This window comes from Nerophis lumbriciformis, linkage group LG17, assembly GCF_033978685.3.
Source record: "Nerophis lumbriciformis linkage group LG17, RoL_Nlum_v2.1, whole genome shotgun sequence".
NCBI lineage: Eukaryota > Metazoa > Chordata > Actinopteri > Syngnathiformes > Syngnathidae > Nerophis > Nerophis lumbriciformis.
Genome location: NC_084564.2, coordinates 45407289 through 45432593, shown reverse-complemented (window position 1 = coordinate 45432593; position 25305 = coordinate 45407289). Strand labels below are relative to the sequence as shown.

The 25305-nt window shown below is 42.5% G+C and overlaps 1 protein-coding gene across 1 annotated transcript in view; it reads right to left on the bottom strand.

Annotated features, from left to right (window-relative positions):
* Positions 1–497: 497 nt before the first annotated feature.
* Positions 498–25305, bottom strand: part of pipox (pipecolic acid oxidase) — a 28201-nt gene continuing 3393 nt past the window's right edge. Inside the window, exons 2-8 of the mRNA XM_061972142.2 lie at positions 25123–25271; positions 24777–24990; positions 18650–18832; positions 15017–15169; positions 9194–9343; positions 2851–2926; positions 498–1306 (exon numbers count right to left, since the gene is read on the bottom strand). Of these exons, the coding sequence (XP_061828126.1) occupies positions 1176–1306; positions 2851–2926; positions 9194–9343; positions 15017–15169; positions 18650–18832; positions 24777–24990; positions 25123–25271 (1056 nt within the window). The 3' untranslated portion in view covers positions 498–1175. The remainder of the gene's footprint in view (positions 1307–2850; positions 2927–9193; positions 9344–15016; positions 15170–18649; positions 18833–24776; positions 24991–25122; positions 25272–25305) is intronic.

Genomic DNA, 25305 nt, shown 5'->3' with positions numbered 1-25305 from the left:
ATTCAGTCTACATGGTGTAGTGATGTAGTTATAGTGCAGTAGTTAGAGGGAATATTCAGTCTACATGGTGTAGTGATGTAGTTATAGTGCAGTAGTTAGAGGGAATATTCAGTCTACAGGGTGTAGTGATGTAGTTATAGTGCAGGAGTTAGAGGGAATATTCAGTCTACACGGTGTAGTGATGTAGTTATAGTGCAGTAGTTAGAGGGAATATTCAGTCTACATGGTGTAGTGATGTAGTTATAGTGCAGTAGTTAGAGGGAATAACTACACACATTAGATAATCCTGCTAAAGAAAAGTACACAATAGTCACTGAAAGAAGTGAACTAGAAATGTGCAGAACATTTACTTTAGGCAATCACACTCTTGCTTTTGAGTTGTACAATCCTTTGAAAGAACAAATTGATTGAAGTATCTGGCAAGCAAAAGTCAAAGTGAAGGTTTAAAGCAGGACTCTCCAAACTTCTTCACTCAGGGTTGAAAAGAAGACAAAATGTGGCAAAACAAAATGATGTTTTATTTTGTTCAATTCAAGGTTGACTTCTATAGCCTTTCATCACAAATGTCTCAAAGGGCTGCACAAACCACGCCGGATCTAAATCAGAATCAGAAGTACTTTATTCATCCATTCATTCAATTCTACAGAAGAATTGTTATATTTACTTTCAAGTTATTTTTACGATGCTGTGCCTTGTAGGACCTCCTGTGGAAGGAAACTAACCAACATTGATGCAAACACACCTTTTTCTTCCCCTTTTTGTCCAAAGAATCTAGAAGAACAGCTAAAGGGAACCCAAGCGTTCAGCAGAATTGAAAGTGGAATCCGAACCGTAAAACTGGTATTAATTGCCATCTCTAATCAAGAATGGAGTTGATTGTGGTGGAAAAAAATCAACCAACTTGAAAGAGTTGACTGCAGTGAATGAGAGTGAAGCACAATGTCAACTTGATGGAGAAGTCTTTCATCTTCTTTTAACAAGTGCATCTGAATGAAACTTCTCTTCCTTCACCCATTCACATCCTAAATCATCGTCATTCATTCATTTCACTAACATTTCAATCTTTGGAAAGATGAGCCTTCCAAAGAAGTCTTCCATGGTTGATGTTTGACAATCTAAGTTGCTATCTCTCAGATGACATTGATGATCACATGACATATAAATGACAGTCCTTTCTACAAGGGTGACTTGATGATTGTCTGGAAGCGTGCGATTCGGAAAGGTGAAAGGTCATAGGAGGGCACCTCTCCCAGGCTAAGTTCACAGAGCAGCTTGCCAATGATGGGTCCAAACTTGAAGCCATGACCTGCACAAGAAATGTCATCAGAATGATCCAATCACAGGAAGTATTACATCTCACACACTTTTACACACACGCTCATTCAACAGCAACAGCTGAACTACCGAATGAATTAAAAGCTACACTTTTGTTAAAGATAAAACACAAATTGTAGCAATTTGTTATTAAATCTTTTTACTTTGACTTGGACTGGAGTACTGTAATAATTCTTTCATTGGCATGCTCAGAGTTTGGGTGACATCAGCAATGTTGTGCTCTGAGCTCTGAGAATGAAGGAGAGTCCCTCAAAACATAGTTGTGTCATTGTTCAAATGTGTCAAAAAGGTTGTTTGATGACACTCCCTGACAAAGACTTGTTAAAAATTCTGAGCTTTTATTTTAAAGGACATTTTTTCATCTTTTAGTGTGTATAAAGTGGGGGTGTAACGGTACACAAAAATTTCGGTTCGGTACGTACCTCTGTTTAGAGGTCACGGTTTGGTTCATTTTCAGTACAGTAAGAAAACAACAAAATATAAATTTTTTGGTTATTTATTTACCAAATTTGTAAACAATGGCTTTATCCTTTTAACATTGGGAACACTATAATAATTCTGCCCACGTTAATCAACATTAAACTGCCTCAAGTTGTTGCTCAGATGAAATAAAATGACAAAACTTTTTTTCTACATATAAAAAATTAAACAGTTTCAAGTCAACTCATCATGCTTAATTTATTACAGCATTTGGGAAGCCTGTAGTTGATTTTTATGATGTAAATGTTATATTTGTATCCACATGTGATAGCAGGGACCCTGCCATTCAAAACTAGGCTGCACCATAACTAATGATTCATGTAACTATAGCTGAAAAAATAGTACAATAGCAAAGACTACACACACACACACACACACACACACACACACACACACACACACACACACACACACACACACACACACACACACACACACACACACACGCACACACACACCGCAAAATGAGCTAACGTTACGCTAAAAGCGAATTAGCCTTCACCTCAAGCCAGGACTGCGAACGAGCTGAGCTGCAGTTTATATTTCTAGAAGGTCAACGGGCTCATAGTGATGTTACTAGTAGTTGACTGGGAGGTGTTTATTATCATTTGGGGAGAGTCCGCAGCCTGATGCTTACCTGCTAAACACCTATCTGCTCCACACTGAAGCGCTGACTACATGCGCTCTGAATACTCACTGCTGATTGGCTGTTACCGCTCTGAATACTCACTGCTGATTGGCTGTTAGCGCTCTGTGTGTAACCAATCAGATGGTTGTGTGGGTGTGACAATGCTGGGTGCTGAGACAGAGGCAGAAGAAGCAAAGCAGCTTGTTAAGACTTTAGCATAGAAACTCGTTCGGTACACCCCCGTACCGAAACCCCCCTACCAAAACGGTTCAATACAAATACACGTACCGTTACACCTAGTATAAAGTAAATGTCTAGGCTTCTGCTGCTTTATGCCAATGTCTCTACCGAGCAACACATACATGCAAATAAAATAGTAATTAGTACAATATTGTGTTGGCTGCTACCTGAGAATCCTGCACCAATTACAATATTGTCGTAAGCAGGGTGGCAGTCCAGCACAAAATGATGATCGGGTGTTACCTGGGAAAATATAATATAGAAAATTAGAGATTTTCGGAGTAAATAATACACTTAATTTTGTGTGTATACAGTGGTGGTCAAAAGTGTACGTACACTTGTAAAGAACATCATGTCATGGCTGTCTTGACTTTACAATCATTTCTACAAGTCTTTTTTTTTTGTGATGTAGTGATTGGAGCACATACTTGTTGCTCACAAAAAACATTCATGAAGTTTGCTTCTTTTATGAATTTATTATGGCTCTACTGAAAATGTGAGGGTGAAAAGTATACATACAGCAACATACATGATCAGTTTTGGTGATGTAGAAAAGTTACAATCAAATCAAAGTAGCTTCATGGCCTCTTAACTTCATGTGATTGATGACTTCTCTGAGCACATTTAAATAGAGCATGATTGACCACACCTGTTGACTTCTCTGAGCACATTTAAATAGAGCATGATTGACCACACCTGTTGACTTCTCTGAGCACATTTAAATAGGACTGATGTGATGCAGTCATTAGACTGGCTTACAAAGGCCACAATGGGAAAGTCAAAGGAACTCAGCACAGATGTGAAAAAGGGAATCATTGAGGGGCTCAGAGGGTACAGCCCCCAGATGTTGAACATATTTCACCATTTTTAAGATACTTTGAAAGGCATTTCTTACACAGAAATTCTGTAAAAATGCAATTTTAAGAAACTAGCCCTACGGTTAGTGTTTTTATGTATTAAAAGATCCATTTGAAGTTCCAAATAAATTGAAGAATAATGACATAATTATGAATAATTGTAAAAAGTAATATTTTGTTGAACTAGGGAGTACTTGGTAAAGTCATGGTCTGCTACAAGTTGCTAACATGAAGACTTTTATTACGTGTAGTCTTGATCAATTCATGATTATACTTCAAAGTGCTTTGTAGGAAACTTTGGCCCTGCAGAACAAGATCTACTGCAAGTTAGTGGGTTTAGTGTTGTAAATCATGATGAAAATCCATCCATTTTCTACCGCTTGTCCCTTTTGGGGTCGCGGGGGTGCTGGAGCCTATCCCAGCTGCATTTGGGCGGTAGGCGGGGTACACCCTGGACAAGTCGCCACCTCACCGCATTGGAAATCATGAAACATGAATCTAGTGGTCAACAGCAATATGCAATATTATTACTTAGCAAGAGTAGTAACTTATATATATTATTACTTAGCAAGAGTAGTAACTTATATATATTATATATATTATTACTTAGCAAGAGTAGTAACTTATATATATTATTACTTAGCAAGAGTAGTAACTTATATATATTATTACTTAGCAAGAGTAGTAACTTATGAAAATGACTCACCAGGCAGTTTGTCCTTTCATACCTCAATCTGTTTTTCTTTGCAAGTGACGCTGTTTCAATGACAACAAACCTTTGCACTTTGCCATCGTCGGCTTCTTTTTCTAACTACGACTAATTGTAAAAATGGTTAATCCCCACATTCAAGCGGGACAGCGTTCCACAACGTGTTGAAAACAGTTGTGAGCTTGCTAATAGTGAAATCCGTACGTGTTATTTCAAAACAAAATCATGACACAATAGTTACCAATTCAACACTCCAGTATATTAACACGTTAAACACACAAGTAGCTAAAACTCTCAGGACGTTAAGGACACGTTTGCTGGCCAAAATGCAGCTGAGCCGCTGACATTGGTGGCACAAATGACCACTTTGTCTTCATGTATTTGACAAACACAACAACGTACATCTCTCTCCTTTCCCAGCAACACTTTCAACTCTCCCTCCACAACACCTCATTTCCTTTGTCCTTGGCCCCTCCCCCGCACAACCAAAGCCACCTGACTCCATCAATACGCATTGTTTCTCCTTTTTTTACGGACATTGGAAAAAAGGACCACATTGGCTAGAAAAATAGCAGAATTCTGCTAAATAGCAGACATCTGGGATCCTTGCGAAAGGAAAAAGGATTTAAATCAAGAAAAACTAAATGAAAGCCGTCATTAACGCCTAAACAGAAAAAAACAAGGTTGCGATGGGCGAAGGAAAAGCAATCATGGACTATGAATGACTGGATGAAAGTCATGTTCAGTGATGAATGGTGACTCTCGTTGATGACACTGGCACTTTGGTGCAATCCAATGAGATTCATGAAGACGACTGCCTGAACAAAACAAGTCATTGTTGACATGTATGCTGGATGGCTGTCATTACATCTTCAATTAATGCTCAAGTTTACATGACCATTTTGGACTTTTTCTTATTCCATCAATCAAAAGGATACTTGGGGATGATGACCATATTTGGTTTGCCTAATAGGACTGGATCTTACATTCCCTGATGAGATCAGTACATATTGGAGAGACGTCTTCTTAAGTGGGATTGGCACTGACCACTAACAACACATCATCATTTGTGTGCCCAGGACTCATTGGGTGTTTGTCCAAGGCTGGCCCACCACAGGTTGATCAGGCCTAGGTACAGTATGTCATCATTTGTGTGCCCAGGACTCATTGGGTGTTTCGGCCTTTGTCCAAGGCTGGCCCACCACAGGTTGATGAGGTCTAGGTACAGTATGTGTTGTCTGGCGGCTCCCAGCGGTCATTTTGTAGCCCATAAAGTGTCATTCCGTTTAAGCCACAGCTAATGGCTGATCCTTTAGAAACACTAGCAAGTTCTTTGATTGCCTTCCGTTGGGCCTCATATTCCCACCTCCTTTAGGACCCTTGTGGTAGAGCTTGCTACAAAGCCTCTGCAGCCCACCTCCACTGGACGCACCCTTACGCTACAGCCTTGCTCCTCTGTTTTGGCCGCTAAGTTAGCATGGTGGAGCCTTTTCCTTTCGTATGCCTCATCGATGGCATCTTCCCAAGGTACCGTCGACTCAACGATGAGGACACGTTGGCAGGCGTTGGACCTGAGGACCAAGTCTGGCTGAAGGTTGGTTACTGCGATTTCGGGTGGAAATGTCAGCCTCTGGCTTAGGTCCACTTGCATTTCTCAATCTCTCGCTGCGTTAAATCTGCAGTTGCTTGCTTGTTGCATTGTTTATCTCCTTCCCGAGTAAAGGAGGATGTCTAAAGTTAAAGTTAAAGTTAAAGTACCAATGATTGTCACACACACACTAGGTGTGGCGAAATTATTCTCTGCATTTGACCCATCACCCTTGATCACCCCCTGGGAGGTGAGGGGAGCAGTGGGCAGCAGCGGTGGCTGCGCCCGGGAATCATTTTGGTGATTTAACCCCCAATTCCAACCCTTGATGCTGAGTGCCAAGCAGGGAGGTAATGGGTCCCATTTTTATAGTCTTTGGTATGACTCGGCCGGGGTTTGAACTCCCAACCTACCGATCTCAGGACGGACACTCTAACCACTAGGCCACTGAGTAGGTCTACTGTGGGACTGTAGCCTGAGTATCATTGGGCAAAGCGTTGGTGGTCACCCTCTTCTGCTCCAGTTCTGCGGCCAGACACCTCAAAACATGGTTGTGGCATCATGTGTATCTTCTCTGAATTAGGCTGACCTTGCGGCCTGCCAGGATATGCTTGACGTTTGCAGGGGCTGCACACTGGAGACAGGCCGGATCCTCTCCAAACCAGAGATGAAGTTAGATGGAGATGGGAAGGACATCGTACGTGGCTCTGATTATGAAGCTCAGCCTGTTAGACTCCATGTACCATAATTAGCCCCATCCAATGTTCCTCTTTTCCACGCCATCCCAGCTCATCCATCAACTTGGGAAACTGCTCCAACACAGCTCTGCCTCCTCTTGATGACGCAGCTCCTCCACCACAAGATGTCGGCGTTCTGATCGGGCAGCCTTTTTCCATGTAGGTGTTGTTGTACCCAGCCCTAAGCCCCCTCTGCCACGCTGTATGTGCCCCGCTATGTCCCGGTGTCTGAGGGCGGCTTTTTCTGCCGCCATTGCTGCAGTTGGCTTCCATTTCCTTCCTGTTGCTAGGATGGGGGATGCACCTTGAACAAATGAATCCTGGGATTCTGTGAGGGTCATTTCCATCCTGGCCTTGATACATTTGTAAAGAAGAAAACTTTCCTTGAGAAAAGATACATAAGGTCAATATCATGGTCTGCAAATAGTCTGGATCTCCATCCAATTGAAAATGTGTGGTGGAAATTGAAGAAAATGGAAGATGACAAGACTCCAACCTTCAAAGGTGTCAACAGCAATCAGAAGAAAGTTGGAGCAAGATTGATGAAGAGTACTGTTTGTCACTCGTTAAGTCTATGCCTAGAGACTTCAAACTGTTATAAAAGCCAGAGGTGGTGCAACAAACTATTAGTGGTGTGTTGTATTGTTGTTTTGTTTGTTTTTCATGATTCCATATTTTCCTCAGAATTGAGTGATTCCATAATTTCTTCAGTCTACTTGATGAAGCTGTTACTATCACAATTTCATTTCTCGATTTATTTTTGTGATTCTTAAAGCCAGAAAGTTGTCATTTGAAGATTTGAAATGATTGTAGTTTTGTGTCATGCCTGTTATCTGCTTATTTCGACAATATTAAACAAATGAATGTTGGAGAATAGTGATCAGGTCAATGCATAACCCAGTGAGGAGACTGCTCGTTGTCGCATTTAACTTGAAAATAAACCGACAAACCCGTTTCCATATGAGTTGGGAAATTGTGTTAGATGTAAATATAAACGGAATACAATGATTTGCAAATCCTTTTCAAGCCATATTCAGTTGAATATGCTACAAAGACAACATATTTGATGTTCAAACTCATAAACATTTTTTTCTTTTGCAAATAATCATTAACTTTAAAATTTGATGCCAGCAACACGTGACAAAGAAGTTGGGAAAGGTGGCAATAAATACTGATAAAGTTGAGGAATGCTCATCAAACACTTATTTGGAACATCCCACAGGTGTGCAGGCTAATTGGGAACAGGTGGGTGCCATGATTGGGTATAAGAACAGCTTCCCAAAAAATGCTCAGTCTTTCACAAGAAAGGATGGGGGAGGGTCACCACTTTGTCCACAACTGCGTGAGCAAATAGTCAAACAGTTTAAGAACAACATTTCTCAAAGTGCAATTGCAAGAAATGTAGGGATTTCAACATCTACGCTCCATAATATCATCAAAAGGTTCAGAGAATGTGGAGAAATCACTCCACGTAAGCGGCATGGCCGGAAACCAACATTGAATGACCGTGACCTTCCATCCCTCAGACGGCACTGTATCAAAAACCGACATCAATCTCTAAAGGATATCACCACATAGGCTCAGGAACACTTCAGAAAACCACTGTCACTAAATACAGTTGGTCGCTACATCTGTAAGTGCAAGTTAAAGCTCTACTATGCAAAGCCAAAGCCATTTATCAACAACATCCAGAAACTTCTCTGGGCCCGAGATCATCTAAGATGGACTCATGCAAAGTGGAAAAGTGTTCTGTGGTCTGACGAGTCCACATTTCAAATTGTTTTTGGAAATATTCGATATCGTGTCATCCGGACCAAAGGGGAAGCGAACCATCCAGACTGTTATCGACGCAAAGTTCAAGAGCCAGCATGTGTGATGGTATGGGGGTGCATTAGTGCCCAAGACATGGGTAACTTACACATCTGTGAAGGCACCATTAATGCTGAAAGGTACATACAGGTTTTGGAACAACATATGCTGCCATCTAAGCGCCGTCTTTTTCATGGACACCCCTGCTTATTTCAGCAAGATAATGCCAAGCCACATTCAGCACGTGTTACAACAGCATGGCTTCGTAAAAAAAAAGTGCGGGTACTTTCCTGGCCCGCCTGCAGTCCAGACCTGTCTCCCATCGAAAATGTGTGGCGCATTATGAAGCGTAAAATACGACAGCGGAGACCCCGGACTGTTGAACGACTGAAGCTCTACATAAAACAAGAATGGGAAAGAATTCCACTTTCAAAGCTTCAACAATTAGTTTCCTCAGTTCCCAATCGTTTATTGAGTGTTGTTAAAAGAAAAGGTGATGTAACACAGTGGTGAACATGCCCTTTCCCAACTACTTTGGCACGTGTTGCAGCCATGAAATTCTAAGTTAACTATTATTTGCACAAAAAAAAAAAAGTTTATGAGTTTGAACATCAAATATGTTGTCTTTGTAGCATATTCAACTGAATATGGCTTGAAAATGATTTACACATCATTGTATTCCGTTTATAATTACATCTAACACAATTTCCCAACTCATATGGAAACGGGGTTTGTAGACCTAAAGCTATATATGCCTTGCAAGTGATTGTCAATGACTATGACACATTGTTTTAGACCATGGCTACTGACCGTATACATGCAGCTCTCCACCACAGCAGGCTCAGGGATGAGGCCAGGGAGATGTTTGGTGATGTAGCGCCGAAGAATGTCAATATCAGACTTGTCTGTCTGCTTGTCTCTCTGGTCAGGGTCTGTCTGACTGCCGCTATGGTAGCAAATCTGCAACGCAAATAGAAACTTGTTAATTGATGACCATTACTATTGCTGTGATTAATAAACAATTATTAAAATACACAGATGGACAAAATGGTTGGAACTGTTCTGTGAACAATGAAATGAGAAATGACTGTAAAACAAATGGAAACAATATAAAAAACAGCTACACAGCAACGTTCTGGGTAACATATCTCCAAACCCATTTGCTTTTTGGCAGACAGTTTCTTCAAGCAGAGGAATTTTCCTCCATTTTTTCCCCAGACGTGTCCAGTCTTGCTCCTACATGATGAAGGCAGAGGAAACTGGAAGGCTGACAGGATTACCTCAGGGCTTGTCAATTTTGGAATAAGCCCTTGTGTGGCTCCAAAACTTCTTGGATTGGATCCACGTGTCATTTCTAAAGTTTGTCTCCCACTGTCACCGTATAAGTCAGGGGCCCCTCTACGGTGGAGTCACTTGTTAGTCCGGTAGTTATGGGCAAGAACTGACTGGTCCACACTGAAAAACCATGTTGACTCGACATTTCTGAACGGTTTGTTCTTCACATTTGGCTTAAGATGATTCACTTTGGATTTCAGGTCCCTGTGGCGAAACACCATTGCAAGAGTCCTATTCGTGGTTACGGTAAGCAAGGAGACGATTGTCCATTTTGTGTAGCAATGATCGGTTTTCGCCATCCATTGCCTTAGTGCCTTTTTTGAATGTTTGCACAAATCTTTCGGCCAAGCCATTTGTGCCCGGGTGGTCGGGGTAGGGTTGGGTTCCATTGTCTTGAACAAATTCTTCTAAGACACGCTGTCTTCTATTATCTGTGCAGCTTGGTTCTGATCATTGGAATGGTCATCAAATGCTATCAGAAACATTGAGTCCATAAATAGTTCAGCGTGGTTGATATGCTCACGTTGCCATGGTGATTATGGCTATTCCCACAGATGCAAAGGGACAACCCCAAGGTGGTGCAGTCCGGACGCCTTGACATCCAGAACAGCGTTTGTTTAGGTCCTCAATCTCTTCATCAATTCCTGGCCGCGACACATGAGGCACCGGCTCCCATTTTCATCTTCACCATGCCGCGTGCGCTAAGACACACTCAAAAACGCTCCTTTCTTGCTGCAAAAGCAGGAAACGGTGTAGCAGCCTGTTGACACCATCCTTTGACGGTCATGTTGTATACTTTGGAGAGAACTGTTGAGGTCCCTGTGCATTTCTCTCAAAAGTGGATTAAATAAGCTCTGCTTCTTCCTACTCCTTTACGAACATGTTGAATAGAGGAACTGGAAATTGTGATGTATCATGTTGTATGTTCCAAATAAAGTCTAACTGAAAACACCATGGCATGGCAAATTATATTGAAAGTAGCCATGTCTGAGATCTGCATGCTCAGCACAATCACAATTTAGTAGGAGATGCTTCTTTCTGGTGATTCCAGTGAGCTGTGTTGCTGTATGGTATCTGAGAACTGAACACAGGATGAAATGAAAAAGAAAATGTGGGTCAGAAGATAAGGAGGAAGATACTAGATGTGGCCAAAACGGTCCATAGATAAAGTTGTACTCATCCCCTATGAAAAGATATTTGCTACAATGATATGTAAAACTTCAGGTGATGTAGGCGACTTTGATAAAGATATAATTTGTGTGACTTATGACAAAATGTGTTCACATAATAGCCTGCTCACAGCCAGATTAGAGTTTCATGTGGAAATGATGTAATATTTGGTTTGCAATGTTTTTAATTTAAACATGCCAGCGCTATCAAAAGGATAAGAAAGACTTTGACTCTTGTTTTATTATTCAATGTAGTATTATTATTCCCATAGAGAGTAGATCATTACTGCTGCTGTCCACCTTACTGGCCAACCTGCTGCTGGACTCACATTGTGACTGCAATGAATGGCAATAGATAAACGAATAGACTTTCTCACAAATATGAATATGAATATGAAGAAATAAAAGTGTATTTTGTGGCCTTGACATAATCCTTTTGACATTGTTGAAATCAAATGTTGGCAAAGCCCAAACAAGCAAAGTATGCACAGCATGTAGAAATGTGAGGTCATGAAGCATGGAGTCAACACTGCACATTTCCAGGTATATTTTACATCTCAAAAGGTTTTTGTGCATAACAAAGCTTCATACATGAGATATAAATGCTGTTGCAAAAACATCTGATTGGCTGCAGTCTGTGGGGTTAATCAGCTCCACAGCAGACCATATGGTTTGGGTCTCATAGACTTAGACAAGTCTAAGTCTATGGGACAGCAGTCCATATGGTCTGGGTCTCATCACACCCAACAACATCTCTGCACTTATATCTGCACCTGCTCAGTGGCCTAGTGGTTAGAGTGTCCGCCCTGAGAACGGTAGGTTGTGAGTTCAAACCCCGGCCGAGTCATACCAAAGACTATAAACATGGGAGCCATTACCTCCCTGCTTGGCACTCAGCATCAAGGCTTGGAATTGGGGGTTAAATCACCAAAAATAATTCCTGGTGCGACACCGCTGCTGCTCACTGCTCCCCTCACCTCCCATGGGGTGAAGAAGGGGATGGGTCAAATGCAGAGGACACATTTCACCACACCTAGTGTGTGTGTGAGACAATCATTGCTACTTTAACTTGAACTTGAACTTATGTCATTGAAGTCATTCAAGGACATAAGTGTTCTTTATGTCTTCAGTGCCACCTTCCAACTCTGTGATAGACTCAATCTTCACTCCAATGCTCTTTTTCTTTCTCTCTTTTTAGCACTTTGCTTCTTCGCAACAAACAACTTTTCCCCCTCTCTCTCTTTTGGATACTCACTTGTTAATTACTCACGCCAATACGTCATTCCACTTGACACTTGGAACTTTTCTTTTTCTCTGCTTTCAACGTTGTTGGCCGTCTTCTTAATAACTGACGCAGGTTCTTTAACTCCCCACTTTGTTGTGTTTACAGAAGCTGACAACTTGTGCTGTCATAAATAGATAAAGGTAAACTATGTTTAATGGACTCTTGCTAATAACTCAACACACACACAAACCCCTCTACAGACTCAATAGTGCCTAGAAGAAGACACATAATCTTAATCCCCTTGCTGTGGCAATAGGCTCTACAGTACAGGGGCTCTATTATAGTGAGTGGGTGGGTGGGGGCCACAGCTTTATACTAAGCAACACCCCTGTTGGCAATAAATGATAAAGACGTTTAATGTCAATGTGCCAGTAGTTCTTACATACAGTAGCAAAGGGTTCTTGTCTTTATTTTGTACGCATACAGCTGCTATTCCAACACGTAACATCTTCCCGGATGTGAACAAAAGAGGCTTAAATCTTGCTGCAACAAATCAAACCATGCAATGGAATACATCCCTATAGTTCATAAAAAAAGATTTGTCGAGTGATATCAAGGATTATGTTCCCAGGCTCCAGACGCCATTCTACAGGACAAAACAGATGAAAACTGGGAAAAGCATGGAGCTCTACAACTTTTTTGTGTGTGACTCGGTCAAAGAAAGTTGGGATCAAGACTCTCTCAGATAAATATGCATCTTGTAAGATTGCATTTCATTATTTAACTTGGCGTATAAACTGCCATGTTCGTTGTTGTTGCACACACTGTTTACAAGTAGTGTGTCTTTATCAACATATAACTATACAGCTAAACATTGTGTATGTGCTGAAAGATTCATTTATCATTGTTGCCTTTAGGTTTTGCTCATATTTGCTTTCTTTTATTTTTATTCTTTTCCAAACCCTTGTACCAAACATCCATCCATCCATCTTCTACCGCTTGTCCCTTTCCGGGTCCCGGGGGGTGCTGGAGCATATCTCAGCTGCATTCGGGCAGAAGGCGGGGTACACCCTGGACAAGTCACCACCTCATCACAGGGCCAACACAGATAGACAACATTCACACACTAGGGACCATTTAGTGTTGTCAATCAACCTATCCCCAGGTGTATGTCTTTGGAGGTGGGAGGGGCCTATCCCCAGACGCATGTCTTTGGAGGTGGGAGGGGCCTACCTCCAGGTGCATGTCTTTGGAGGTGGGAGGGGCCTATCCCCAGGTGCATGTCTTTGGAGGTGGGAGGGGCCTATCCCCAGACGCATGTCTTTGGAGGTGGGAGGGGCCTACCTCCAGGTGCATGTCTTTGGAGGTGGGAGGGGCCTATCCCCAGGTGCATGTCTTTGGAGGTGGGAGGGGCCTATCCCCAGGTGCATGTCTTTGGAGGTGGGAGGGGGCTATTCCCAGGTGCATGTCTTTGGAGGTGGGAAGGGCTTACCTCCAGGTGCATGTCTTTGGAGGTGGGAGGGGGCTACCCCCAGGTACATGTCTTTGGAGGTGGGAGGGGCCTACCTCCAGGTGCATGTCTTTGGAGGTGGGAGGGGCCTATCCCCAGGTGCATGTCTTTGGAGGTGGGAGGGGCCTATCCCCAGGTGCATGTCTTTGGAGGTGGGAGGGGGCTATTCCCAGGTGCATGTCTTTGGAGGTGGGAAGGGCTTACCTCCAGGTGCATGTCTTTGGAGGTGGGAGGGGGCTACCCCCAGGTACATGTCTTTGGAGGTGGAGGGGCTTATCCCCAGGTGTATGTCTTTGGAGGTGGGAGGGGCGTACCCCCAGGTACATGTCTTTGGAGGTGGGAGGGGGCTACCCCCAGGTACATGTCTTTGGAGGTGGAGGGGCCTACCCCCAGGTACATGTCTTTGGAGGTGGGAGGGGCCTATCCCCAGGTGCATGTCTTTGGAGGTGGGGGGAAGCCGGAGTAGAACCCACGCAGTCACGGGGAGAACATGCAAACTCCACACAGAAAGATCCCGAGCGCAGGATCGAACCCAGGACCTTCTTATTGTGAGGCACACGCACTAACCCCTGTACCACGTATGTGGTGTTTGAGAAATAGAAAGAAGTATATCAAACAAACCATTAACAAAGTTGTGGTGCATTCTTGGACTCTGCTCTCTTGGAACATGGAAGAAACGTTTATCCTTTCTGCAATTTGAAGGCTTCGTAGAGTGGAAAACAACAGGAGCAAAGGGCATGTTGTCTTGGAGAAAGGCTAAATGGCGCCAGGTAGCCATTGAAAACAGAGCTAGCTTGACCAGTGGGCGAGACGTGATGTCAGTAGCATGCACACGTCTATTAGTCGCAGGTCTACACCTACAAACATTTACTTCACTAATGTAAGCGCCTGTAACACGCTTACAGCTCACCAGACTTTATCCTCCTCTCCACTTTTTCCTTCTACATGCTTCAGCCCTGGGACTCAGGGCCGCTTAGACCAGCAGCCAGACTTTGGTCTCAAGGCGGGTCGCTTCTGGGCTTCTTTCTTCTTCTTCTGCACGCGATGGTCCAGACTTTCAGAGCCTGTTGGTGTGCTGGGTTTATGTTCCATGTGGCGGCAGTTTCCTTTTTCCATAGCTGGGTCAATTGCTTTGGGCAGGTCATGAGCATCTTCTCCAAGATGAGTGTGTTTGATTCATGCAGGTCATGAGCATCTTCTCCATGATGAGTGCGTTTGATTCATGCAGGTCATGAGCATCTTCTCCAAGATGAGTGCGTTTGATTCATGTGAACTATTTCAATGGTGTGTGACAAGGAAGCATTTATAGGCAGCATGTGAACCCCAAAACAAAACTCCATAGCTGAGATGCAGCATTCTAGAAAGAGCAAAGTTGAAAGAATGTGTGAAAGTACCTTCATCAGACCGGGGTATTCATTGGAAGGCAGTCCATAGATGTGGTCTTTGGCCTCCTCTCCCTCACACAGCAAGAAGCACGGGAAGCGCTTCTTCACATGGTATGTGTCCTCTACCTTTTCTTTCCAATAGCATACATTAATTTTAACAACCTGGAAGAAAAAAATTGGAATCAAATTAGTGTGTTTTTCCAGGGAGACCACATTGTTGCCCTTTCTTCCTGGCAGCTTTGTGCTCCCCTTTTTTTGGCTTCTATAAAAAAAATATGGTATTGCCCGGCCAGAGCGATATAGCATCCCAGGCCGCTCTGCAACGTTTAGGTAACACAGGTACTTAGGCTAATGTCACAGTGTTTAGATAACATGGGAGTAACACAGGTACTTAGGCTAATGTCACAGTGTTTAGGTAACATGGGAGTAACACAGGTACTTAGGCTAATGTCACAGTGTTTAGATAACATGGGAGTAACACAGGTACTTAGGCTAATGTCACAGTGTTTAGATAACATGGGAGTAACACAGGTACTTAGGCTAATGTCACAGTGTTTAGGTAACATGGGAGTAACACAGGTACTTAGGCTAATGTCACAGTGTTTAGGTAACATGGGAGTAACACAGGTACTTAGGCTAATGTCACAGTGTTTAGGAAACATGGGAGTAACACAGGTACTTAGGCTAATGTCACAGTGTTTAGGTAACATGGGAGTAACACAGGTACTTAGGCTAATGTCACAGTGTTTAGGTAACATGGGAGTAACACAGGTACTTAGGCTAATGTCACAGTGTTTAGGTAACATGGGAGTAACACAGGTACTTAGGCTAATGTCACAGTGTTTAGGTAACATGGGAGTAACACAGGTACTTGGGCTAATGTCACAGTGTTTAGGTAACATGGGAGTAACACAGGTACTTAGGCTAATGTCACAGTGTTTAGGTAACATGGGAGTAACACAGGTACTTAGGCTAATGTCACAGTGTTTAGGTAACATGGGAGTAACACAGGTACTTAGGCTAATGTCACAGTGTTTAGGTAACATGGGAGTAACACAGGTACTTAGGCTAATGTCACGGCTTTCAGTCTAACGACAGCACACCGTGAGAGCGATGGCTGGACACCAAGACAACACCAAGACAAGGCAGCCCTGCCAAAAAACTAAAACAATTTGTAGGCTAAATACATCGACAAATGGGGGGGCATTATCATTATTGGAAGAAAAATAGCTTTGGAAACAGTCATGCTTTTTTTCAAATTTGCAACATCCATCCATCCATTTTCTACCGCTTGTCCCTTTTGGGGTCACGGGGGGTGCTGGAGCCGATCTCAGCTGCATTCGAGCGGAAGGCCGGGTACACCCTGGACAAGTCGCCACCTCATTGCAGCATCGATTTTAGTATTTCCCGTGAAGGAAGAAATTACATAAATCATCATAAAAATCTGTTAAGCAGCAGCATTGGTCTATCCATCCATTTTCTACCGCTTGTCCCTTTTGGGGTCGCTGGAGCATATCTCAGCTGCATTCGGGCGGAAGGCGGTGTACACCCTGGACAAGTCACCACCTCATCACAGGGCCAACACAGATAGACAACATTCACACACTAGGGACCATTGAGTGTTGTCAATTAACCTATCCCCAGGTACATGTCTTTGGAGGTGGGAGGGGCCTATCCCCAAGTACATGTCTTTGGAGGTGGGAGGGGCCTATCCCCAGGTGCATGTCTTTGGAGGTGGGAGGGGCCTATCCCCAGGTGCATGTCTTTGGAGGTGGGAGGGGCCTATCCCCAGGTACATGTCTTTGAAGGTGGGAGGGGCCTATCCCCAGGTGCATGTCTTTGGAGGTGGGAGGGGCCTATCCCCAGGTGCATGTCTTTGGAGGTGGGAGGGGCCTATCCCCAGGTGCATGTCTTGGAGGTGGGAGGGGCCTATCCCCAGGTGCATGTCTTTGGAGGTGGGAGGGGCCTATCCCCAGGTGCATGTCTTTGGAGGTGGGAGGGGCCTATCCCCAGGTACATGTCTTTGAAGGTGGGAGGGGCCTATCCCCAGGTGCATGTCTTTGGAGGTGGGAGGGGCCTATCCCCAGGTGCATGTCTTTGGAGGTGGGAGGGGCCTATCCCCAGGTGCATGTCTTTGGAGGTGGGGGGAAGCCGGAGTAGAACCCACGCAGTCACGGTGAGAACATGCAAACTCCACACAGAAAGATCCCGAGTGCAGGATGGAACCCAGGACTACTCAGGACCTCCGTATTGTGAGGCACATGCTAGTGCTACTGTTCCGAGCATTGGTCTGGTCGTCCATAAATACTGTTTGTCCAGCCAATATCAGCTTTGACAAGAATGGGCGATGATGAAATGACAGATGCTGAGGTGAAGATGTCAAAAGTGTGTGGCAAAAATAACATCACTTTCAGCTTCTGCGACGACTTCAAGCACAATGTTGCCGACATGTTGCAGACACTGCCTTCACTCAGAAATACTCTGCAGGAACAAACTAAGTTCACCAAATCATTAAAGGTAAGTTGTCTAACGTTAGCGCCAACTTCACATACTTGATGGTTTTTGAAGCTAACAATATGGCTAGCTACAGCGCTCACCTCACAGCATGTAGCTTATTGCTGCAATATTGTTAGCACAAATGTTTGAAGACTTTTGGAATATTGTTAGAAATATGATTTATTTGGCACGTTCTCATACTATGTGTTAATTACTGTGCATATGTGCCCAACGGCTGCCACAGCACTGAAACTGTTTTCATAGGAATGCTCCTTCCATCACTGTAATGAATTATAATGAATAATGAATCCAAACAAACACATTTTTGGGTGAACCTCAGACAGGCTTTACACTGACAGCTGCATCACAACACAGCAGTTCAGCAAATGACTGAGTTGGCTTTGGCTCCACTCCTCCTCTACATGATGTACGAAGGCAATAGGCAGGATGTTTCTGATTGCCCTGTGTTCACCTTTCTTGCTGATGTACAAACTGCTTGGCTTCATCAGGACTGTGTTGACCTTCCTTGCTGATGTACAAACTGTTTGGCTTCATCAGGACTGTGTTGACCTTCCTTGCTGATGTACAAACTGCTTGGCTTCATCAGGACAGTCTCATGGAGAACACCACACACTCACTGATGTCATCAAAGTGACTCATTATTCATTCTTTCATTGACTTCCAATCACTGCAAAACAAAGACTAAGCGGGCAGACACATGTAGATGCACTGATTGTCTATTTGTGCCTCAAAGAGGCATCTGTTGGTGACTGAAGTAAAAATGAATATTGGACAGTGAAATGAAAAAGATACGTCGCTTTTGCAAAATATGTGATTTTACTGGTGGTAGAGAAGGCTGTAAAGTATTTAGTGGTACTCACAGCTCAACATCCACTTAATGCTGTGTATCACTTTTTGTGGCTGAAATCTTCACATTGTCTTGAAATATAATATCATCATTATTCAATTGTGAATTGTATTATGGCTAACTGATTCATCCTCCTGAAGGCCAACAACCATTTAGTGCTCAACTGTTGTTATGTCACACAACTGCTTTGTAATATTGTACAGAATAGCTTGTTTGTAGTCCTAACTTGGTCTGGGACCACAACAGTTGAAATGCAAAAACAAAAAGTGTTTTATTACCTGAAGTGGAAGCTGTATGCCAGTGTGGAGCAGCACTTTATTAGCCCAAGGTCCAGCAGTAATGACAACACCCTTGGCTTGATAAACACCAGCAGACGTTGTCACGGTCACCATTGGGCCAGGCTTGATGTCTGTCACCTTCTCTTGGTCTTTGAGGACACCACCCAACTTCTCAAACTGGCCCTGGTAATCAAGCACATACACAACAAGACATCCGTTTTTGCTTAGGAATCTACTTCAAGCAATATGTTGGAATGTGTTGTTGTTGGCTACTGATGACTTCCACCCTCATGAGATTAGGAGCCTGTACTATAAAGCAGCGTCTGAGTTAATGCAGGATACATTTGTACTACGAGAAGATGGTTAACCTTTACGCAGGATACATCGCCTCAGAGAGCCAATGACAGTATCGCCCACTGACCAATAAGAGATCAGAGCCGATAACAGTATCACCCACTGACCAACAAGAAATCAGAGCCAATAACAGTATCGCCCACTGACCAATAAGAGATCAGAGCCGATAACAGTATCACCCACTGACCAATAAGAGATCAGAGCTGATAACAGTATCGCCCACTGACCAATAAGAGATCAGAGCCAATAACAGTATCGCCCACTGACCAACAAGAAATCAGAGCCGATAACAGTATCGCCCACTGACCAATAAGAGATCAGAGCTGATAACAGTATCGCCCACTGACCAATAAGAGATCAGAGGTGATAACAGTATCGTCCACTGACCAATAAGAGATCAGAGCCGATAAAAGTCTTTGCCACTGACCAATAAGAGATCAGAGCCAATAAAAGTCTTTGCCCACTGACCAATAAGAGATCAGAGCCGATAAAAGTCTTGCCCACTGACCAATAAGAGATCAGAACTGATAACAGTATCGCCCACTGACCAATAAGAGATCAGAGCCGATAAGTCTTTGCCCACTGACCAATAAGAGATCAGAGCCGATAAAAGTCTTGCCCACTGACCAATAAGAGATCAGAGCTGATAACAGTATCGCCCACTGACCAATAAGAGATCAGAGCCGATAAAAGTCTTGCCCACTGACCAATAAGAGATCAGAGCTGATAACAGTATCGCCCACTGACCAATAAGAGATCAGAGCCGATAAAAGTCTTGCCCACTGACCAATAAGAGATCAGAACTGATAACAGTATCGCCCACTGACCAATAAGAGATCAGAGCCGATAAAAGTCTTGCCCACTGACCAATAAGAGATCAGAACTGATAACAGTATCGCCCACTGACCAATAAGAGATCAGAGCCGATAAGTCTTGCCCACTGACCAATAAGAGATCAGACCTGATAACAGTATCGCCCACTGACCAAAAAGAGATCAGAGCTGATAACAGTATCGCCCACTGACCAATAAGAGATCAGAGCCGATAAAAGTCTTTGCCCACTGACCAATAAGAGATCAGAGCCGATAAAAGTCTTTGCCCACTGACCAATAAGAGATCAGAGCCGATAAAAGTCTTTGCCCACTGACCAATAAGAGATCAGAGCCGATAAAAGTCTTTGCCCACTGACCAATAAGAGATCAGAGCCGATAAAAGTCTTGCCCACTGAACAATAAGAGATCAGACCTGATAACAGTATCGCCCACTGACCAATAAGAGATCAGAGGTGATAACAGTATCGCCCACTGACCAATAAGAGATCAGAGGTGATAACAGTATCGCCCACTGACCAATAAGAGATCAGAGCCGATAAAAGTCTTTGCCCACTGACCAATAAGAGATCAGAGCCGATAAAAGTCTTTGCCCACTGACCAATAAGAGATCAGAGCCGATAAAAGTCTTTGCCCACTGACCAATAAGAGATCAGAGCCGATAAAAGTCTTGCCCACTGACCAATAAGAGATCAGACCTGATAACAGTATCGCCCACTGACCAATAAGAGATCAGACCTGATAACAGTATCGCCCACTGACCAATAAGAGATCAGAGGTGATAACAGTATCGCCCACTGACCAATCAGAGATCAGAGCCGATAAAAGTCTTGCCCACTGACCAATCATTTGTCTCTGAAAATGATGTCACCGTTCATTTATAATCTGTGTAGATTGTAGAAAAGAGTACTAGAAGAATTAAAACCAAAGATTTGCCAGGATTGTTCAAAACTTGCATGTCCGAAAAAGACTAAGAAGGAGCAGAGTTTATTTAATCTTACCTCTTTTCGTATTGTAGCAGTTTGTTCATTATTTGTAACACAACACTTTTTTTCTTTTTTTAACCTGTCCTGTTTGATTGATTGATTGATTGATTGAAACTTTTATTAGTAGATTGCACAGTACAGTACATATTCCCTACAATTGACCACTAAATGGTAACACCCCAATAAGTTTTTACACTTCTTTAAGTCGGGGTCCACGTTCATCAATTCATGGTACAAATATATACTATCATCATAATACAGTCATCACACAAGTTCATCATCAGAGTATATACATTCAATTATTGACATTATTTACAATCCAGGGTGTGGTATGTGGAGGGGCGAGGGGGGTTAGGTGTGGTTGATATCAACACTTCAGTCATCAACAATTGCATCATCTGAGAAATGGACATTGAAACAGTGTAGGACTGACTTGGTAGGATATGTACAGCGAGCAGAGAACATAGTGAGCTCAGAAAGCATAAGAACAAGTATATACATTTGATTATTTACATTTGATTATTTACAATCCGGGGAGGTGAGATGTGGTGGGTGGAGGGTGTTAGTTTAGGGTTGTAGTTGCCTGGAGGTGTTGTTTTAGTGCGGTTTTGAAGGAGGATAGAGATGCACTTTCTTTTACACCTGTTGGGAGTGCATTCCATATTGATGTGGCATAGAAGGAGAATGAGTTAAGACCTTTGTTAGATTGGAATCTGGGTTTAACGTGGTTAGTGGAGCTCCCCCTGGTGTTGTGGTTATGGCGCTCATTTACGTTAAGGAAGTAGTTTGACATGTACTTCGGTATCAGGGAGGTGTAGTGGATTTTATAGACCAGGCTCAGTGCAAGTTGTTTTACTCTGTCCTCCACCCTGAGCCAGCCCACTTTGGAGAAGTGGGTAGGAGTGAGGTGTGATCTGGGGTGGAGGTCTAGAAGTAATCTGACTAGCTTGTTCTGGGATGTTTGGAGTCTAGATTTGAGGGTTTTGGAGGTGCTAGGGTACCAGGAGGTGCAAGCGTAATGGAAAAAGGGTTGAACGAGAGTTCCCGCTAGAATCTTCATGGTGCTTTTGTTGACCAGAGAGGAGATTCTGTAGAGAAATCTCATTCGTTGTTTGACCTTTTTGATGACCTTGGTTGCCATTTTATCACAGGAAAGATTAAAGCCACTCATATTGTTCATGTATAACACATATCTGCTATTAGGGTTCTCCCAAGAACAATCATTTTGGACCAAATTTTGGTACAACATTTTGCCTGGTTTAGTAGTCAAAGCTCACGTTTGGCACGGACTGTTTAGGTGTTGCACAGCATGTTTACGTCACACATCATACACTGCACATTTCAAATGTTTAGGTGTTGCACAGCGTGTTTACGTCACACATCATACACTACACAACATCGCTCTTTTAAATACTCTTTTAAGACTTTAGAAAACCTTTTGGTCCACATAAAGGCAGACACAGTGAACAAGAGTCATAACAAAACCAGGGAATTAAGAAGAGACAAAAGTTGTCTAAGGTGTGGGAACACTTCACACTAAAAGGTGTGGGAACACTTCACACTAAAATGTGTGGGAACACTTCACACTAAAATGTGTGGGAACACTTCACACTAAAAGGTGTGGGAACACTTCACACTAAAAGGTGTGGGAACACTTCACACTAAAAGGTGTTGGAACACTTCACAGATCCGTCGATCTGTCATGATCGACTTTGTAGTTAGCCTCTGTAGGCTACTATAGTCTCTATAGTCTATATAGGCTACTATAGTCTACTATAGTCTCTATAGTCTACTATAGTCTATAGTCTCTATAGTCTATTATAGTCTCTGTAGTCTACTATAGTCTCTATAGTCTACTATATTCTACTATAGTCTCTATAGTCTACTATAGTCTCTGTAGTCTACTATAGTCTCTATAGTCTACTATAGTCTCTATAGTCTCTATAGTCTATTATAGTCTCTGTAGTCTACTATAGTCTCTATAGTCTACTATATTCTACTATAGTCTCTATAGTCTACTATAGTCTCTGTAGTCTACTATAGTCTCTATAGTCTACTATAGTCTCTATAGTCTACTATAGTCTCTGTAGTTTCCTATAGTCTCTGTAGTCTACTATAGTCTCTATAGTCTATTATAGTTTCTATAGTCTACTATAGTCTCTATAGAGTACTATAGTCTCTGTAGTCTACTATAGTCTCTATAGTCTACTATAGTCTCTATAGTCTACTATAGTCTCTGTAGTTTCCTATAGTCTCTGTAGTCTACTATAGTCTCTATAGACTACTATAGTCTCTGTAGTCTACTATACTGACAAAACACAAATTGTAGCAATTTGTTACAAAATGTTGTCATTTCACTTGCATTAGTTGAGGTTAGATGGGCGGTCTGGACTGTGCTAATATTTGCCATCAATCTAAGCAGCTGTGTGCACATCTACATATCTACATGTTATGTATCTACATGTTATGTATCTACATGTTATGTATCTACATGTTATGTACCTACATGTGATGTATCTACATGTTATGTATCTACATGTTATGTATCTACATGTTATGTACCTACATGTTATGTACCTACATGTGATGTATCTACATGTTATGTATCTACATGTTATGTACCTACATGTTATGTATCTACATGTGATGTATCTATGTGTGATGTATCTACGTGTGATGTATCTACATGTGATGTATCTACATGTTATGTACCTACATGTTATGTACCTACATGTTATGTACCTACATGTTACGTATCTACATGTTATGTATCTACATGTTATGTACCTACATGTGATGTATCTACGTGTGATGTATCTACATGTTATGTATCTACATGTTATGTACCTACATGTTATGTACCTACATGTTACGTATCTACATGTTATGTACCTACATGTTATGTACCTACATGTGATGTATCTACATGTTATGTATCTACATGTTATGTACCTACATGTTATGTATCTACATGTGATGTATCTGCATGTGATGTATCTGCATGTTATGTATCTACATGTTACGTATCTACATGCTATGTATCCACGTGTTACGTATCTACATGTTACGTATCTACATGTTATGTACCTACATGTTATGTACCTACATGTTATGTACCTGCATGTTATGTATCTACATGTTATGTATCTACATGTTATGTATCTACATGTTATGTACCTACATGTTATGTACCTACATGTGATGTATCTACATGTTATGTATCTACATGTTATGTACCTACATGTTATGTATCTACATGTGATGTATCTGCATGTGATGTATCTGCATGTTATGTATCTACATGTTACGTATCTACATGCTATGTATCCACGTGTTACGTATCTACATGTTACGTATCTACATGTTATGTATCTACATGTAGCTACATGTTACGTATCTACATGTTATGTAGCTACATGTTACGTAGCTAGATGTTACGTACGTGTTATGTCAATCAATCAATCAATGTGTACTTATATAGCCCTGTCAACGTGTTGGCTGAGTGATGTCAGTGAGTGAGTGGGCGAGTATAGAGAGAGAGAGAGACAAGGGGTGCATGCACTGTGCAGTAGAGTGATGAATGGGTTTGGTTGTGTCCTGCAAAAGTAATAATAAAGCAAGCAGATGGGCACGTACTGACTGAGTGGTGGTCAAGCACCCGTAGCAACAACCCACAAACTGACCCAGCCAGATATTTAGCTCGGGCAGGAAGTGGAAAGGCGAGTTGATTAGAATCCAGAAACATATTTGTTGCTGTTTCTACGGGACTAATACAGAAACAAAGCAGTTAGAGTAACATGGACATAATTAATTACTCATTACCTGCTTTACTCTCTTCATTTGGCGAGTCACTGACCGAGTTAATGGTGACGTCAACCCCATTCACTAAAAAACTTGCGGGTTTTGAACGTTTCCTTCATGACTTGCACTGACTAATCTGTAGGGTTCTTGTATTACCTGCACCACCTTGAGGGCCCGGTCTGCATATAAGATCCCAGCAGTGGTGTCCACAAAAGCTCCATCTCCGTCAGCCAGGACAACATTAGGTATGTGTTGATGGAAGTTGTCTGGAGTCAAGACCACCATAGGGATCTGGTTCTTCTCCAAGCTGTTCTTAAAGCCAATGTAGCTCTGACTCTTCTCTGGTCCCATCACCAGAAGTCCTGTTCGCCTGTGGGAGAGTTTTACTGCAGCATTGGACATGAAATAAGACTAAAGCTGAGCATAGTTGCTCTGCATGGATTGTCTGCAGCATTGAACATGAAATAAGAGTCAAGCTCTACATGGATTGTGTGGCTCTGACCTGTACAGTGTGACTCCAGCCTCCCTCTCCAGTGTGGCCCACAGTCCATAGCCTTCATCCATCATGTGAGTGTACAAGTCCTGCTCGTACGCCTTGCGAATCATGCGGGTTTGCCCATGGGAGCTTCCTCTAGTGTGAGGTAGAGTGAACTACAAAGAAGAAATAAGAATGATTATAATAGTG